We start from the raw sequence: 20,000 nt of genomic DNA on the forward strand, positions 1-20,000 counted from the left end.
AAGACTTCAAGTTGAAACCATAAAGAAAGAACCTCTTTCAAATTTTGATAATTTTAAGCAACTGAAAAATATCGGCTGAATTGAGACAATCCTCCAGTTTTATTCTCTTCATTATCCCGTGGTATGGAGCGGTTCGCTTTCTACCTAATAAAGAAACTTGCCGAAACAACCTTGGCGGGTATAAAGCTGTTGAGTGGATGTGTTTGCTACCAAAAACGTTCGAGGATGAAAGCAGAACATTACAATGAACAGACCTTATCACGGTTTTGACCGCCATTTTGACGGGTTATTTTTTATTTATTTTATTAGCTTTGCCCTGAAGAAATAACGAAAAAAATAAACTGAAGATATACAAATACTGAAAATACAAAGATAACAATACACCAATAGTAACTTAAATTGGGCAGGGACACCGCAACAGCTGGAGCCAATTACTGCGGACCCACGAGGTAGGCAAAGCTTAAAGAATTTGTAGGGTTTATATGGGGATCCGATGTCAAATAATTTTCATTAAACGCTAGTTCTAAAAACATTATGAATCGCGAACTGAAGTTACAGGGTAAAGGATTATACAGACCAATTTTTATGGACTAGCCTTCGTTAAAAGCTGCGTGGTAGCGTTTTCCATTTTTCCATACATTTGTCTGTAATTGTTACTGAAAATTCGCGGAAAAAAATTATATATAGAAAAATTGAAAACGCTGCCGGGCAACTTCTTTAAAAGGTTAGTGCCTAAAATTTGGTCTGTATAATCTTTTGCCCTGTACCTTCAGTTCTCAATCATAAATTCTTCAGAACTAGCGTTTAACGAAAATTATTTGACATCGGATCCCCTTATAAACACTACAAATTCTTTACGCTTTGCCTACCCGTCAAAATGGCGGTCAAAACCGTGATAAGGCCTATAATGAATATAAAACGACTTCAAAAAAGGAAAAGAATAGGGAATATTTAGCGTTTGAGCATTCCGAATAAAGGGTTTTACGGTTTCCGTTACAGAATAATGAATACGGTTAAATGAATACCGAACAAAATTTCAATTATAAATAATGAATAACTTGGAAAAAAATGGAAGGAATAATGAATAACCGCGATCCAATTATTCCGCTTCCGCTCCTGAAAAAAGTCACGGTCATGAACTTCTTTAAAAAGTTCGTCTTTTTAGCTTGTTCTCAAAAGACCGAAAGTGAAAATAACTACAAAGCTGGCTTCATGTGTTAAAACATCTTCGTGTTGATGCTAGGCACCCGAAATGCTTCGGGACTCACACGAAACGACCCCCAAACATTTAACATCAAACCCGACGATAACACGGGAACAACCGATACATGTGTCGGAAAAGAAGAAAAACACACATCTAACACATTTCTATCTAATTTATTCTTACTATCATCACGGATTATTAAAAATATTTAATCATTGTTATTAGAAGTCACTGATGATCTTTTTGTTGCCGTTGAATATTAATTGCACGCACAAGTAAACCGCTAACCATTTTCACTTAAAGTCGCAGGGTTCCTCTAAAAATCGTGGCGACTTATCAAACTCTAATCACAGCTGGTGAAACAAATGACACCTAAAAACACATAACAGCCTATTGAAACTGGTTTTGAATGCAATATTGAGTCGGCCAGAATTTTCCAGAACTGACTGAATCTTTCCCAACCTCGACCAATGGCTCCATTTGTTGCGATGTATGCTTGTTAACTGAAGAAATATCACGGACTAAATTATGGAATCTTAAGTAGACAACCTACGTCATTTACTTTGAATTTTACTGAAGTTAAAACGAGGAACAAATTGAATCTAAAACTCATCAAAATGCATTACATTTAAATAAATTATGTGGCAAATAAAGGTTTAGAGACTCAGAGACTCTGAGTTACTGATTAACTTAATATGTCTTTTATCGCGAAAACTGAAAAACCAAACCCAAAAATTCCCAAAATTCTCCAAATGTCCATTGAGTCTGGTCACGATATTCAGCTTTAACAGGCAGCTTACGCAAAGACGACAGCAACGGTTACGAGAACTGGCACCACGAAACAAAAAGCTCTAAAGAGCAAAAACAAAAACTCTGCACTCCCTGTACGTACGTTTTTCATTTTGGTACATTTCTTTGCCGTCCTCGTTCTGACAACGACGTGAAATTTCAGGTACAAGGGAGCTTACGAAACGAGGACGACGACGGCTAAGAGGACTTCATTTAAAAATACAAATCCGCTTTATTCATATCACTACGAAACTATTTCATGTCGTTCCGTGTTTAAAATGTGTAGTAACTGACGGGGAATTAAACTGGTATGAGTGGGTTGGAAGCGTAGAGAGAGAACTGAAAATTCATCGTCATGTGCTAACGTCCTCCACAGAACCTTGAATTTGGTCATTTCACGTCGTCATTTAGGAGATGACGGCAAAGAAATGTACCAAAATGTAAAACGCACGTGCAGAACGTGCAGAGCCATTGTTTTTGCTCACTAAACCTATTGTTTTGTAGCGTCGTCGTTGCCGTCGGCGTCGTCGTTTCGTAAGCTAGCTCCCTTGTGTAGCGGACGTGAGAACATGACGAAACATTTTTAACCCCAAACAACCACACAATTCATTCCAATTTTATTCGTGCAATGTTGCAACACACTTTCCATTCCAAACGACTTGGGGTTATATTTTTAGACGACGGTCTCGTTGGCTTCTTCGTTTGCTGTATAAAGATTTAGCCCGAAGACTGCTTTCCTACAATTCAATTTATTCTATTGCCACGCATTTGGATTCCAAAGCAACACATCCCAGAGCATTCATCTATTTACCTCTATCTGAGCTATGGAAAGCCCTCTTTTTATGTATAATTGGTCAGTGGCCGAAAGTCGATAACTTCTTATCGCACACTTATCCGAGACTGGGTTTGTTTGATGAAGCATTTAGTTTCTGACCGAAAGCATAAGAAATAATATTCATAAAATTTGTCGTGCTCCGGCAGCAAGCTTTTAGCAAGATCAAAATTAATTCGGCGTTTTTGTTTTTTTTTTTATATAACAGTTCGAATCCGAGATCGATTAGGAACTCGAGATAAAGATATCTTTATCCAACCAGGCTGTTTTGTTCCTCAAGACTGATATAGCACACACGAACTCAATATGCTGTATTGAATTTCCACCGTTCAGGAAAATTGTTCGTGAAAAGATGCTTTCTAACTAAACAGATTTTAAATTAAAGTGTAGCTAAAATAATAATATCATACAATAACAAAATCCTTAACTGATAATTTTTTTCAATGTTAGAGGCGTCAAGCACCTACGGACTTTACAGGCGAATTCGCTTGCGATGGTGTTTCTAGACTTTCGTGGAAATTGAGTCGTAAGCAATGATTTACTATTTTATAAATAAACAACGTCGTTTAGGAGTTTTTGGTCCGTTCTCTGAACGGCTTTCATAATTCCAGGGCATTCTGCGGTAGTCCACTTGATTATTTACTGTAATGGCAGTCAGTTTTTTCCGTCTTGTGATGGTTGTATTACCAGTCCTGTAGTTTTACTTCGCGTTTAAAGTCAATGGCAAGATGTTCCTTGTCATAAAACCATTTGAATTCTCTTATTCCAGCGAATTTTTCTCGAGTACCTTAATTTCTCGATCGCTGTGGCTCACAGCTAAAATCAACCATATTTTTTTCGACTTGGTAAACTGGAATCCAGCCCAACTTCTGTTTCCCCGTCGGAAAACGCACGCAAAACTCTCTAGAAAAGCTATCGATGATCATCTAAGCTATTATAGAACAGTCCCTAAATATTGCTAACTGAACTTGAATGAGAATGATAAAAATATTGCCACTAATAGAAATAATATTAATATTAAATTATATAATGTGTCATGAATTGATGCAAAAAAATAAAATGTTAGCTACAAATTGAAGAGCTTACCTATTTAGGCTTATGGCAACAAGAGTTCCGACCGATGCGGTAGTAGCCAGAGTTTGCAGAGGATAAACCAACTTGCACATAACAGCGCCATAGGGAAAGGTTTGTGTCACAATTTCGCCGAAATCAAAAGGAATACAAATAAGAAGCACTGACAAGTCACTGATGGCGAGATTGAAGATGAAATAGTTGGTGACATTCTTCATTTTGCGTTCGCGGCAGACCACGAGACAAACCAAAATATTTCCAATGACTCCGACGAAGAAGATCACTGCGTAGCAAGCGAGTCGAGTGTAGTAGATTGGCTTTCCGCTGTCTTCATCGACAGAGTTTGAAGTCTGAGTAATAGCTGTAGTATTCATTGTCCCATTAGCCGTCATGTTAACTGGATTTACCTGACCCTGAAAATATAATTTCCGTCTTTAAGAGTGCATAAGCATTAGTTTACAGGTAAGACCTAAAAAATATCGTGTTAGCTTTTTGTGTTTCAAATGAAAATTGAATTAGAACAAAGAATATGGATTTTAAAAAACGTTATTGATTCTTTTTATGGTTATTTGCAAAATGTCATGTTTGAAAAAAACTCTTCTCGTTTAATGCTAAAAATATATACTCTGTTATTGGAGAGAAGAACAGTTCGCCAATTCAAATCCGTGATAGCCTCACCTCAAATACAGTTCATGTATACGAACGCGGGAGCTCGCATTGTTCAAATCTCTTTCGGTAACAAAATGCTCTTGAACTGATAGTCAAGAGGAACTTAGCGAATACTCTTATGCGATCAATACCGGAATCGATGCACATTTCAATAAATTTGCATTTTACATTCTTTTTGTTAGCGTTGAAAGCCAGAGATCGATAGAAAGAACTCCAAAGAGCCGTGGAGAAGCCACTTTTGTTTTGGTTGTCGGTTCATTATCGAGATTACAACTGGGAAATGAGCCATTGTTTTTAGTAATTATCAGCTCGTGTGGTATTATGTCCTAAGATTTAGACGCGCTTCTCCTAACAAAAAAAAGGTCTTGCCGATTGCATTTCACCGCAAGAAACGTTTAATTTTCTATTTGACTCAAATCGAAGGCCTCCCAATGTCTCGATCAAAAAGCATTCACACAATCGATTTTGCAAACGCAAAAACATCCGCCACTTTTAAGCTACCGGACTACAATTTAGTGCAATCAATTTAACTCTTATAGTGCTTCCATAAAATAAACCACAAAACTCCTTTTCATTTTTCGGGCAAAATTTGATTTGATTTGAAGAGAAAACCTTGATAATGAAGAAAATAACATGTGAAATCACTGCCTTAGGCTGTATTGCCTCGAAGAGAGCGAAATATGAGTTACAAGTCGGTGATTTCGTAGCAAACAGTTTTAAAAACGTTTGTAGCTTAAAAGAGTCTCAGCCGGGGGTTAAATTGTATTGAGAGTATTTACACGGAATCATTGTGTCAATGAGGTGATAATGGGAAGCGAGGCGGTATTGATAATTTCCAGTGGTTTTCAATAAGACTTTGTTATCGGCAGTATTTCCTAACGGATTAGAGAAACATTTCGAAAAGTATGAGTGATACTGCTAGATCTCGAGAAATCTCTTCTAAAAAGATAATTTTTCGTGTTGCATATTTAATGAACCCTAAGAGTGTGTAATTTGAAATAACTTCGTTGATAAGAAATAATGCTTAAAAACTTGCATGAAACGCGATCTTCCCATCTTCCCTTCCTCCATCTTCCTTCCGTTTTTCCACCTCTTTTTTAAGGCGACCAGTCCTAGTTGAGTGAAGGGTTTATTGTTTCTAAAAAACGGAAGAGTGCTGTGTCAGTGGGGGGCTGAAATGTGAAATCACAGATCTTTCTTACGTTGCTTAATTTACCTGAAAAAAAGTCGTTTGATAAACTTCAGTGAAAACCAAATTTTCAGCCTAGTTGAGAGCAATCGCAGGTTAAACCCTGTTTACAGAAACTAAGGGCCGGTTATTTTCAACAAAATCGAACGCAAACCGCAGTTTTCAACACTGAGTCGTTTTACCTCTAGAACGGTTTCCAGAATTGAGTTGCTTGCTTTTCTACCTTCCCTCCTGCCTTGTCACTCTGCACTGTTTCCGTGTTTCCGAAATAAAACGTTTTACAGGACTGGCGGACATGAAAATAGCTTGAAACGCGGCATGGTTATATAACTCTCGTAAGTGTAGCTGCTCCCCTTAGCCTATCAAAATAGCCAATGCACCTTTTTTTGCGTTTTCGTAAGTGACCACTGAAAGAGTTGAGTTGTATGTGTCCACTCTAAAATAAAACTGCACACTGTATAAATTTGATGATCATAAAAAATCTTGACTAAATTAAGAGATTAAGGTGATATGCCTCAAGCGAATTTAAGATTCTTTTGATCGTGGGGCAAACACTAAACTGAAAGCTTCCTTAGTATCTGGTTACTTATGATAGCAACTAGATTTATATTTATTTTGACAGTGCTTAATTTTTTTTCTTTTATTGAACTTCCGACAAAGTTTCAGACGAGAGCATTGACCGTTAATGGTGAGGAAATGTCGTTCTTGTGCGTTCAAATTACCGAGAAGATATAAGCTGAGCAAATGCATTTTTATTGAAAAAACCCAAAACAGAAGAAAAGAAAAATAGTGCCAGACGTTCCATATTTGCATAGTATAATACATTCAGAGCTCCCTGCGGCCATTAATATAATTAGACAGGGCTTGACACTCAAGTAGATTTCAATTTTGTAAACCTAGCTTGGTCTCTAAAACACATGATTTCTTTATTCCATCTTAGGCATTTTATCCGAAATAACCATCTGGAGCAGACGCGCGTATCCTTCCCGCGGATTAAAAACTGCCATCTTATCGCAAAAATACAATGTTAATATGGCACGTCGAATTTGATTTTTCGTGAGAAAATGAGATTGATTTGCGTGTACAAAATCAAACACTCCTCATTTTTAGAGATGATTATAAGTAAACAAATAACAAACTTTCTATTTAGAACTAAAAGTGTGTGTATATTGAAAGTCTTCGCAAAAAATGTCAAAGGCGATTTAAGAAATGATGAAAAGTCCGATCCTAAAGAAAATTTCCATAAAAGGTCATGAATTTTTCCTCTCTCTTCATCAATTAATGTTTTTTTTCTGTACATGCATGTGTTAAAGATTGATCGAGAGCAAAAACTTAGGACTTAGGATTACTTGTCATTTCAAAACCCATTCATATTTAACTTTGTGTTATAAAATGTAAAAGGGAGTTCTTAGGAGTTCTTAGGGCGTTTGCATGCAGTAATCCATCCTGCCAACAGAGCCTTCCTTAACTCGACAAGAAAGGAAGGACTCTGCAGAAATCTGTTACATGTAATTCTTTATTGAGTGTGCGCAAGCCGTTGCTTGGACAGTTTCAAACAATCGCACTCATAGACGCCATATGGATTCTCGTACTGAAGGCTCGATCTTGACCTTCGCCTTGTCAAAAATATGATGCGCGCGCTGCCTAAACCGGTTTGACCGGAGTGCCGGGCTGCGGTAACTTGAAAGAATAATAATAATAATAATAATAATGTACTTGCTTATTACGCATCTAAAAATCTCGATGCGTTTACAAAAATATTATATACATATATACATATTATAAAGAAGTAAATCATAATTTAAAGAAAAGTTCAATTAGATGAATTATATGTTTCTTAAAAAGAAATGTTTTGAGTCTGGTTTTAAACATTTCAACTGTTACAGAGTTTCTAATATTGAAGAAGTGACACGACTTCTTCAGAGCCTCTATTGCTCGCTCTCTGATGAGTTTGGAGAGGCTCTGCTCGCAGGGTGGCAGTAATCCTGCTCAAACCGCAGACTTTACTTGTGGTCGGGGCCACATACCACTCTTTGTAATGGTTGAGGGTTCTCCGGCTGTCGTTCTTAACACGAGGGTAGGTACGTTTTCTTGACCCCTGACCATGAACTACCTCGATGGACCAACGTCCGGCATGGATCACTCGAGTGGACTAGTTAACTAGACTATTCTCACTGCATAATTAATTAGCTCATTGCAAAACACGCTGTTATTCCATCGCATTCCCTCGTTTTCGCCCGTGCTATAGCGCCAGTAATGCTTTGCGCCATTTGGAGTTTAAATTTGTTCTCTCCGCTTGGAGCGTGGTCTTTTCGTCCTGTACTCCACGAAGACAGTAGTCCTTTGCGACCCGCCCACCTCCTCTGGTGGCGGTTGACCAAGCTCCTATCTGCTCATATCCTCGTTGCATGCCTACTGCCTCATCAGTCGCGGACTCTTCCCATAACTTAATCTTATGTGATGAGGTATTGAGTATGCAGTGAGGATATAGTACTATCTAAACTCGACTAGCATCCTGAACAATATTGTTGAGACACTTTTTACTTCCCTCTCCATATCTACACATGTTGTTGAAATTGCATCCATTGGAAATTCGGAAAAAATCCGAGCTTCAGATGGGATTGCAACCCACGATCGTCGGTGATCTAGTCGGATACTTGAGACTCTACGGTCTCTATAGTAAGCAAGAGTGAAATGTGGGTCTTTGACTCGAACTGAATCGCCCAGTTAAGTTTAGTTCCCACTGGCGACATAAGGATCATAAGCATAATCATAATCATAAACATAAACATAAGCTTCTCATGTTCTAGTGGGGACGGCCGCTCTTAAAAACGTAAAGCTTCTCCTCGAAGCTGGCCGCCATCTTGAAAATGAACCGACCCGAAAGTACTGGTCCTAGACTTTAATTGGTCAAAACACAATGACCCTGTTGCGTCATTATGTTTCTCATTATGTCGTTATGATTTTCGCGTTCCCACTGCAAAGAAAAGCGAGTCATAGTCAAAGCCATAATCATAATCATAAGAAAATGATCGATCATTTTCTTATGATTATGATTATGTTGATCATAAGGGCGCCTATGATTATGTTTCTGGACGTTCCCACTAAGACATAAGCGACATAACAGCGTTATGTTCGTTCTTATGATTATGATTATGATCGTTATGTAGCTAGTGAGAACTAGGCTGTACAAAGTCAAATAAGGACTGACAGCATAGCTCATAACTGTACCGCTCAGTCACCTATGAGTGACCAGGATAGATGGATTATTTGACAAGTACCCATAAATTCCTTTAAAATCATTTACCATACACAGTGCCTCGGATAGCTTCCGTAATGCCCACACCGAAGACTAAAACCGAAGCTGGAGGATTAAGAAACAATGTTAGCTTTTATTTTCCACTTACCACATTTTTAGCAAATGTTTTGGTGCTGTGTTTTTTTTTTTTTTTTTTTTTTTTTTTTTTTTTTTTGGGGGGGGGGGGGGCTTCTTTGAGTTACGTTCTTTGATTTATAATCAGTCTTTAAAATTAACGCTCTACGCTTTTTTGCCTATGTCTCTGTCTATCTTAAATCTAACACTTCGTTCTCAATGTTGCCGTTTTATCTTGCTTTGCGCTTCGCAAACTGTTCCTTGCTTTTCCCAGATCTCGTAAAAAAGGTGCCAGTAAGGTCCATTAAGCTTCTGTTTTGCTTTTTTGCCCAAGGAGAATGCTTTCTGCTCGGCTGAATTCATATGAATCTTCCGAAGCATTGCGATAAAACCACGTGACAGAATTACAATGATTGCGCGATGGACAACTGACTCATGGCCATTCATCAAACTGACATTTTCCTTTATTCAACCATAGTTAATAGAGGGGAATGGTTATGAAACCCGACAAATTTCTTTGTTGTATGTTTTTGTTCTCTTTTTTGGCCTTGACCGTGCACAAAACACAATAGTTGTTTACTCCGTACTGAGGAACTAACCAATAGAAACGTGTTGGTTACGTTATTCATGCTTAGTGTACTGAGCGCAAAACAAAAGATTATGCACGGTCCTGGACTACAAATTAAATCTTGGCATCTTTGTTTGCTCCTTTGATGTTTGCCGAACTTCAAAACCAGTCCCGTCTATTAACTATGGTACAATCTATTTTAACCTTCAAATCTACTTAAAAGAAACAAATATTTTAAAAACCAGAGAAGATGGCTTCTCATCGCTATTTCTGATATCCACTTGACTAACGAAACTAGCTCCTGGAAAGACGAATTTTTTAGAGTTATGACATAGCGGTACCCAGCAAAACACGTGAAAGCTAACCGTTTTCAAAGTAGTTTTTAGTCCTAAATACTGTAGATCAGCGTGGCTTAGTTCAGAAACGCTATTTCTTGTTACTGGGTTGCCTATGGCAATCCAGTCGGAAAATGGGTAGATTTCCGTTTTCTGTTTTTTAGTATTTTTTTTCCGTGTAAGTAAAAGTCTTGCCTGTCACTCCCCTGCTAAGTGGTGTCTTTGTGCTTAGAGTCTTCTTTGCGTATTTTGTTAGGTTTGAGGGGGCTGGGGTAATGCGTAGCTTGCTCTGCACAATTAACCTGTAATGGCGTTGGAAGTCATTGTAACGCGAATGGCGTTTTAGTACATCTTTAAAGGAAATATACCCATATGGAGCTCAAGAATGGAACGTCAAGACAGGCGGTGAAACATAAAGATCTGGAATCTTAAAAGCGACGAGTAATGGACTTTGACAGCGTGAATCTTTCGCCCGTCGAGCCGAAATCAAAATGAGCTGTACTTTTAATATTTCGCCAAGGTGGTGTTACGTACAACACTGAAACCAAATGGAAATTTCTCTGGTAACTTACGGGTGCAACAAAGACAGAGAAGGAATCGAACACCACAAGTAGATCTGTGATCTCTGTTGTGTCTCACAGTGTTTACTGAAGTCGCATCTATTTAAAGTTTGCCTGTTTGTCTGGCAAGTAACATTCATTTTCTACTCGACTCTGCAAAGGTTAAAAAAAATTGGAAATGTGACAGTGAAAAATTATTTGAATGAAAGCTTGTTGTCTCTTTTGTGCTTTATTATGTACGGTCAAGGTTCTTTCGGTTCTTTCGCAAAGGGTTTGATGTGAACTGTCAGAAAGGGTGTCCGGAAAACTAAGACCTAAGACCCGGAAAACTAAGACCCGGAAACCTAAGACCCGGAAAACTAAGACCCTTTTCATTTTAGTTCTCAAAGCAATCCCTGGGCCGTTTAAAAAGGCGCAAACATATAATAAATAAATGCGAAGGAAATCGGGAATAAATCACGCGCAAAGCAGCAAATAAGCCATAGAAAAGAACGGCACCAAAAAACCCTGTATTCCTGAAAGAAATCTTATGTATATCCAAAAAATTAAGATCGATTTTGAGACGACAAGAAGGCTTTATACTGACGGCGTTGGGAGAAAATCTAGCAATGCTTGATAATTCTTCACCGCAAATCATGTCACGCCAGGCGAGTCAAGGCCACATGACAATCCCGCATTTCATCAGAAAGGAAAAATAAATCGTTGTTCTAAAATGTCTCTCCTGTAACTGAACGAATTGTTCATTTGTTCTTCGGAAATTACTGGCAGTCAGGTGATACGTCCTGTTGGAAATCAACGGCGGAATCTCTGTCGTGAGCGCGTGTAAACAAATAGTAAGGTCAACAGATTGGGACTGAGAGGGGTGGGAAGCAGGAAGCTCTAACTTGGCGTCTATGCATTGAATTAAAAGGTAACAAAGGTAATAATGTAAAGCGTATTTAATTGAACGATCAAAGGCTTATTCGGTTCTATGATAAGTGGAACCTCCTCTTGCAGTCGCATAAACATCTCTGAAATTTTGCTGAGCTTATTCAAAAATTAAAAAAAAAATCATGGGTGTCAGTTAGGCCTTGTCCCGAAAGATTAGTACACGGTATTAAGATCTCTGTAAGAATCACATGGCAATGTTATGGAGGGTTTTAAAACATTGAGAACCTTTACATATCAATTTGCTTATGGACATATTAAAATCAAAATATTTTTAGATTTTCAAAACAGAACGAACGTGCTCGGACTTTCTAACAAAGGTCCCCGAGTTCCAGCCGTACAATATAAGTACCAAAAACAAGAATAAAATGAAAAGGGTCTTAGTTTTCCGGGTCTTAGGTATTAGTTTTCCGGGTCTTAGTTTTCCGGATTTTTAGTGGGGAATCCGGAAAACTAAGACCTGACACCTAACACTTAACCCGAAATATTCCAACATAATGGCGGTTGGAACTAAGCAGATTCCCTTAAATTGTACTACATTTGGATGCTGGATCTGCCTTTTTTACGAAAACAGTGCCACCAGCGCGATTTGCAGTAGGGCATGTGACCCTGTGTTGACCTTTGAATTTGTTTACAAGGGCTCGTGACAGAGCTCGATCAAAGAAAAACCCGTCGTTGATTTCCAACAGGACGTAACACCCGACTGGCAATAATTTCCGAAGAACAAATGAACAATTGGTTCAGTTGCAGGCGAGGCATTTTAGAACAACGATTTCTTTTTCCTTTCTGAAATGCGAGATTGTCATGCGGCCTTGACTCGCCTGGCGTGACATTCGCGGTTGTGGCGTGAATAATTATCAAGCAAACGCTGCTAGATTTTCTTCCAACGCCGTCATTATAAAGCCTTCTTGTCGTCTCAAAATCGATCTTAATTTTTTGGATATACATAAAATTTCTTTCAGGAATACAGGGTTTTTTGGTGCCGTTCTTTTCTATGGCTTATTTGCTGCTTTGCGCGTGATTTATTCCCGATTTCCTTCGCATTTATTTATTATGTGTTTGCGCCTTTTTAAACGGCCCAGGGATTGCTTTGAGAACTAAAATGAAAAGGGTCTTAGTTTTCCGGGTCTTAGGTTTCCGGGTCTTAGGTTTCCGGGTCTTAGTTTTCCGGGTCTTAGGTCTTAGTTTTCCGGGTCTTAGGTCTTAGGTCTTAGGTCTTAGTTTTCCGGACACCCCTGTCAGAAATTTATTTAATTGCATATGCTTTGCGATTGTGTGTTTCGCTTGCACGCACGCAACTGAAATAGGAAGGGTTTCTTGCCTCTTATAGCAAATATGTTGCTTGTTTCGATACATGTTTCGCTGGAAAATATTTCTGTGAAATTTCCAGCTTTTGTAAATTTATCATGTTGTGTAATTTTCGAGCTTAGGGAATTTGCATACATGTGTTGAAATGTGATACGGGGAGAATTTTTGTGGTAACGCATAAGTCACGAAAATAAACAGGTCTGTTGGAAGCGTGCTTGAGTTTCAACAAAATGAGCCCCAAATTCAGTGAAAAATTGTGACGCAGATGAATAATAAAGTAGCTGCCATTTCCAAAATGATGAAATTACCTGGTGATAAATAACGTCGAACGCGTCTTGGAGAGTAAATTTTGACTTTGCGTAAACAAGAGTTGTGCGATTGTGATCTTTGTTTTGACTTCGCTCATTTCATTGTCAAACTTTATAACACTTGACAGAAAAAGAAACTTACAAAAACCCGGTATCTTGCCATCATTTGACACAGATACTTCACTGTTTGGCGAGTAAACATGCCGCGGTAACTTAATCACGGCGCCCGCTGAATTCCGGCCATGTCACTTTCGATTTGGCGATTTATTTGAACGAAGCAAAAATCTCCCAAAATGTTTGTCGCTGATCGTAACTTTTTATATCCTATATTCACGGTTCAAAATTAATATTGTTTTCATGTCGTAAATATGTTATTCTCGATCGACCGTCCTGGAGACTTCCTTCTGCTCTTTCTAAAAACTGTGTATTAATAGTTATTTACTTTTGCATCAATATTTGTTTTTGCATAAAGCAAGCTAACAAGATCTGTACCTTGCTGAGTTCGCATTTGTTAGCGTTAATAGTATTTTCGGTCCGATGCTTCTGTTTTATGAGGGGTATATTGTTTTGGTCCAACACAATCAACCCCGCTAAACACTAACCCCGCCGACCAGGGAATAAGTTCAGTGAACTTCGGCATTATAAAGCTGTCAGATGCTCAGCGGGCACGCTTAAACTTGTGGTGAAAAGAAGTTTATCAACATGACAGCCCAGAAGCCAATGTTTCTCACTTCCCATTTATTTTCTTCAATCTTTCTGGGTTCAGTACTTTGCTAGTAACCACATGTCTTCTCAGACTATTTACCCAAGACTTCTACCATGGCACTACAATGATAGACAATACCAAACCAATGTCGTGCACTGTTAGAGCTACATATTACGCAAGGACAGATCTGTTTCGTCGTACGAACGTGTGAGGACCTGTGAGCCAAAGGGCCTCTTCTGGTATGACTTCTAATGACCTTGAAAAAAATTGTTTGGAACGGTGCACGTACCACAGGCAACCCAGTGTACCCTCACGGAGGATCTAGTTGAACTAAAGCTCTGTTTCTGCTTGTTTTCATTCCTTTTAAAGCGGTAAGCTTGTCATATTAAGATGGAATATTGGGTCGTGTAATTGTTACGAAATGTCCAATGTCATTTTCAGAGTGGCCATGAGTGTTGTTGACCTCGCGGATCGCGATGCTCAGTTCGTATAGACCTTATGCAAAAATGGCTGCCTTTAAATTATTCTTTTGTTCATATTCAAAATAGCCCAACTAACCTCGTTTTTGAGACAAAAATTCTAAAAAAATTGTTATCCCGAACGAGGTTAGTTGGGCTATTTTGAATATGAACAAAAGAATAATTTAAAGGGAGCCATTTTTGCATAGGGTCTATGCGTATGTTCATAACAGCAGGTTGCACCGTCGGCATTTTTGGATGGTCTTTCATATACCGGATCCGAAATAATTAATGTCCATAAAGCAAAAGAACAAAGCGAACATAATGCCAAATTAGCAAGGCATAATCAAAGGCAATCAAAAGATATAAAATCATTATAAAAGGCACTTTTAACATCATTTTAGTCCGAAAAACTAATCGCATTTTTCGTCCGTGCAGCTAGGACTGAGCTGTCAATTCTTGTTTCTTAATTTATGACAAAAAGTTGTGAATGTTTTAAAAGAGTCATTAAATAAGTCCACGGATGGTTGGAAAGCTGTCCCTTTAGATATTAATATTGTCACAAGGATAATGGTTTCGTTTGGCCGAATTTTCGAAATATCAAATGATCGAGGGAAGCACAACAAGTTCTTAACTCAAATTCATGCATTAATATGTTAAGATATTCTACTCACTTGCTCTCGAGATTGTGAACCTGTTCTCTGCTATTATCTCTGCAAATCTCCAGATTAATATTTTCGGTTAAGCCTCGCCCGCAAAAAGAAAACCGCCACTCGCTTTGTTTATGCATGTTACTGCTTCAGGCATCCAACTCCGAGTCGGCGATATCAGAGTTGCGTGTACGTGTATACGTGATTGGCGTCAGAGAACGAATTATTACGCACGAAGACGTTAATAGCCCTTATTCACGATAGCCGCGTTGGATTTGCTATGATCATGCAAATTAGCTACACACTTCTGAGGGAGCAACAACACAAGTTCGAGAGGTTATAACGATCATCTTAGCCACACAGATGACTTGTTTCACGTTCATTAAATGTTTATCAACTAAGTAGTAAAACAGAATGATTACACTAGTTACTTCGACGTTTTTTTAGTGAAAAATGAGTAGATAACGAAAAAGAAAGTCAAAATGTCAAAGGCAATCAAAAGATATAAAATCATTATAAAAGTACTTAATTCTAAATGTTAAAATGGACTTTTAGCAGTGTTATTTCAATATTTCGACGAGCCGATTTTTCGCAGTTCCCCCTAGCATCACATGCACATGGCTAATTTGCTTAACAATTTGAAATTTGTTTAAATAAGGTTAACTGCTGTACAAATCGAAACTTCTCGTGTGCAGAAATTCAGAAAACATTCCAAAAGTTCAGAATGACAGAAAAAAGGCAACGAAATCAATACATCGCATTATGGTGTCAGTATTGTTGTCAACCGGTCTTGAAACAGATCCATATTTTCGCTAAATACTGAATGAGCGAAGCAAACCGTCCCCGTTAAGGATTAGGGAGCTTAAGCAACGACAACGGCGACGGCAACGAGAACGTCATCTCAAAATATAAATTCGCGTTGTTGTAATCGCTTCGTTTCTATTTCAACTTTTTTGATATGACGGGGGTGTGGTAGTTCCTCAAAAATGACGCTGGTAGGAACGGCGCTCAATTTAGGGCAGAAAATGAAAATTTATCCTCAAGTAATGACGTTGTCCATAAAACCTCAAATTTGGCTGTTTCACGTTGTAGTTTTGCTGACGACGGCAAAAAAATGGACAAAAGTGAAAAACACACGTACAGGGCGTGCAAAGCTATTGTTTTTGCCTACCAAGTATGCAAATTTGTGACGTTCTCGTTGACGTCGCCGTTGTCGTTGCTTAAGCTCCCTATTAATTTCTTCACGAACCGCTCTCTTAAAAAGCGCGTCATAAGATGACAACTTTGTCGTGTTTACAGCTTCCTCGGTCTTTTTACGCTATAAATTATTGAGTAGTTTAGGTTCCATTTTGGAGAATTTATATATTTATAAAAAAAAACTATCAAGTTTTTGTTGCTCCAAATGAATATTTCGAGAAAACAATTTCGTGGAAACCTCATATTCGCTTACAAAAAAAGTATCTTATTTAAACGTCCTAAGATCACTAAGCTGCCGTATTTGCAAAATTAGCCTTATTTGGTCTTATCTGCCATTAGTGCCATTAGTGAATTCTTCAACTAGCTTTCCGATTTCTTCTTTTTCGTTCAAGTTGTGTTGTAAAATGCAACGATTTTAGCTTCGATTTTAACTTTGATGAACAACTGGGGTTTATGTGGAGAGCAGAATCAACGTGTTTTTATGTGCCACTAAGCTTTGAATAATTGTTATTTTTTTAAATAATTAATGACGGATAGGTCCTTGGCTAAAATACATTGCAGAGAAATTAGGCAGGCATGTCTATGATATATCAACTTCTTCACGCAAACTTTTGACTTTCTTCCGTCAGCTTTAGAGAGGACTTCCGTCGCCACTTCACCATACAATGGTTTTAAATGGCCGATATACTACATAATTATACTAAGGAGACTTGCCCGACGCAGTTTGAGACAGAAAAGAGAATTTCTGATGTAAGACCGGAACCATACATTTTTGGCACCCTTGGAACATTTTTATTCGAACAATATTAAATTGCGTTCATCACCTATGTTACGAATTTTATCCAAGCTAATGCGGGCAAATTAATTTGCATTTGAAAACATTTGCCCGCATTAGCCTCCATTTCATGCTAGAGAATTCGAAAATGGTCTCTTCCTTAACCCCCTCTCCCCCTTTTTTTAGTCGTCTTCAGTCTTCAGAGTTTCTACAGCCAGCTTGGGTTGAAATGCTAGAAAAAGTCAGAAATTCTCAGGCAAAACCTCTATCAATAACAAAATTTCCCAGCCAGCTAATCGAAACACCTGTATTTTTGCCAGCTAGCAAGATTCCCCTGGGGAACAGATAAGGTGAGGAACAGATTCGTTGGGTGCCCCTGATAATACAACTGTATAATGCGCTTAATCGGTAATTTATCTGCCAAGTAATGAAAATTTACCGAGAGGATTGCTGTTGCCCTCAGCATGACACTTACACAAAAGCAACGATTTAGCGTCTGCGGTGATGCATTAACGTTTAGATCTTTATTCATTTTTTGGTTATTTATCTATTTATTTATTCAGAGGATTTCTTCTATCCTTAAATTTGGTTTTATCAACGGAGTTGATAATGTAAATTGACCACCGTACAGACCACCGTCAATTTACATTATCAACTCCAAAGATAAAACCAAATCTTTGTGTACTACTTCCCGGCCGACGCAGCACCACAGTTTATTTAGAAACTACCCCCTTTCTTCTATCCTTAGTTTAATACAAAAAAGGGGGTACAGTCAACTCTCTCTTAATGGACACCTCTGTAAGACGGACACCTCTATAAGACGGACACCTCTATAAGACGGACACCTGGTGCTGGTCCCGGCCGTTTCTTAGTCATTAGGCATTAGGGTATCCCTTACTTTCAACTTGAAAATATCACTAAAAATTATCATACGGTTGAATGGCCCACTTCAGGGTTCCCAGTCTACGTCGACTCTCTATAAGCCGCACACCTCTCTAAGACGGACAGCTGAGGCTGGTCCCGATGGTGTGATGACAACCTCGTTCCCAGAACCTTTCCGTTCGCTTTGGGGTGGGCGAAGGGAAAGGGCCTGGAAATCAGGCTTCCCGGGCACAAGCCACGGAGTACCTGTTCTGGGTCGTCAACAGTGCTCATTTCACAATCAAGTATTATTTATTGTTTATTCCGGAATCTACTCAGGCTCTAGAAGTCTTAGATAAAATATCTGGAACAAAATAAAACACATTCGTGGATGGAAGGAGCGTTCGACGAAAGACCTATTCTTTGCGCCATGTCTTCGCAGCTTTATCACGTGCAACCAATAAAAAGGGGGTAAATAAACATGTTGCCACCAACAAATACACTATATCTGTGTATGCGAATATTCTGGCGAGGACAAATTTTCCGAAGGGAACCAAAGTACCGAGTTTGAATACGCAACATTTTCTAAAACAACAGACGGACCTCTCTTTTTGAGTGTGGCCTCTTGAAAACATGCCTTTTTCCAGATAAGACTGTTTTGTAAAGTTATGTAAGTTTAGGATATACAGACTTCAAGCTAAAAGATTCAAATTATACTCGTGTCAGTTTTTAACAAATAAGTCTTCTTACCGTTTTGGCGTCTCCTGAATGATCAAGTCGACTGAGAGAGTTGTCTGGATGTGCAAACAGCTAAATGAACGCGAAAACCGGCGGATTTTTATTTTAAGGCAGAATACCGTTTTCACGATGGTAAGCTGTTCTAAAATGTGCTTGAGAGAAATGGGCATTTAGACAATTGACTTAAAATACCTGTCTTGTCATCTGATAGCAACTTATTCCCTGCATACTGATGTTCAGTGTTAATTGGAAGTAAAGAAGTTTGTTGTCGTGTTGGAGGGAAACATCTACGCAAGTAGAAATTGCAGATCGCAAAGTTCTTCATTGGAGTTCCATTCAAATTTTTTTTTCTCGTTTTAGGGCCCCGTCGAAGAAGGTTTCCGACCTTGGCCGAATTTTTATCGGACAGCTGAGCCAACGGATTAATTGAGTTCTGCATTGGGCGGAGCTCACGATCATGCAATTATTAGCAATCGTGTTGAAAAAGACACGGCGCGACATTAATTATTAAAGACACAGGTTGCCCAGAGGATTTGCATGGGAATCTCGATAACAAACTGAAAAAGATATTTACCCGCAAAAGTTCTCCATAAAAATGCTGTACTTTAATTAATGTCGTGCTGAATTTCTCTCTTTTTGTGTGGTTATTTGCTCTCACCGTATCGAGAGGGTCAAGAGAACGGTTGACCAGCCGTGCCAAAATTCGTTGTAAGCGAGCCTCGAAGGATTTTGAAAAATTTAACTCTCGGTGGACCTTGAAACTTGGTCAAGGAGAAGTAAATTTATCCGTGTGGCCATCGCCGGAGTTTGAGCGTGACTGATGCCGGAGAAGAGTGATTTTATCGGCAAGATGTGAGGTAAGCGAGAAATTATTTGCCAGCCTTTCCTTTATTTAGGTACGACTGTAGACAAAGCTGCATATTAAATTATTAAAACTCAGCCAACTGGTCAAACAACTGGTCAACCGAGCGGCGGTTGCGAACTCATCCACATCTACATGTTCCAGCACTCGGCAAAGTCCTTTTTTGACTTATGACTGTTTCTGCTTAGGTGGCCTCATACACCGTAAGCCTTTTTAGAGACACCACGCGGCCAAGCCGGCCATTCCTACTGGGGAGAAGAGGACAGCCACAACACCGGGGACTCCATCCCCTACTCTTTTCGAATAGTGTGTGTGTGTGTTCTTTAACGTCCTTCAGGGTTTATGAACATTTAAGGGTTGTGCGACGGGGCCTACCGTTTACAGTCCCCCCCCCCCCACCCTCCCCTACCTCCGCATGACAGCCAGATGCTCAACCAACTGATCCACCGGACTCATGTCTTCCTGACTTTTCCCTGACATAAATTTTAGGATTTTCTAGTAATACTAGGACAAGAAAGACCAATTTTAATGATCAGTCAGTTTAACAACAGTAAATTTTTTCATTGTTGCATTGTTGCATTGTTTGCCCAACATACAAAGCACATGGATAGCAAGGAAAC

At 38.8% G+C, this 20,000-nt stretch overlaps 1 protein-coding gene across 15 annotated transcripts in view; it reads right to left on the reverse strand.

Annotated features, from left to right (window-relative positions):
- Positions 1–20,000, reverse strand: part of LOC137985025 (galanin receptor type 1-like) — a 79,237-nt gene that overhangs the window by 11,132 nt on the left and 48,105 nt on the right. For 9 of the 15 annotated variants that reach the window (XM_068832442.1, XM_068832437.1, XM_068832441.1 and 6 more), the window contains one exon: positions 3,912–4,309. In XM_068832442.1, coding sequence (XP_068688543.1) covers positions 3,912–4,288 — 377 coding nt within the window. In that variant the 5' untranslated portion in view covers positions 4,289–4,309. Of the gene's footprint in view, positions 1–3,911; positions 4,310–4,574; positions 4,724–5,936; positions 6,287–14,971; positions 15,107–18,530; positions 18,591–18,710; positions 18,890–19,789; positions 19,885–20,000 lie in introns of those variants that run through there. The other 6 variants (XM_068832435.1, XM_068832436.1, XM_068832449.1 and 3 more) reach the window with 6 other exon arrangements.

Source organism: Montipora foliosa, chromosome 14 (genome assembly GCF_036669935.1).
Source record: "Montipora foliosa isolate CH-2021 chromosome 14, ASM3666993v2, whole genome shotgun sequence".
Lineage (NCBI taxonomy): Eukaryota > Metazoa > Cnidaria > Anthozoa > Scleractinia > Acroporidae > Montipora > Montipora foliosa.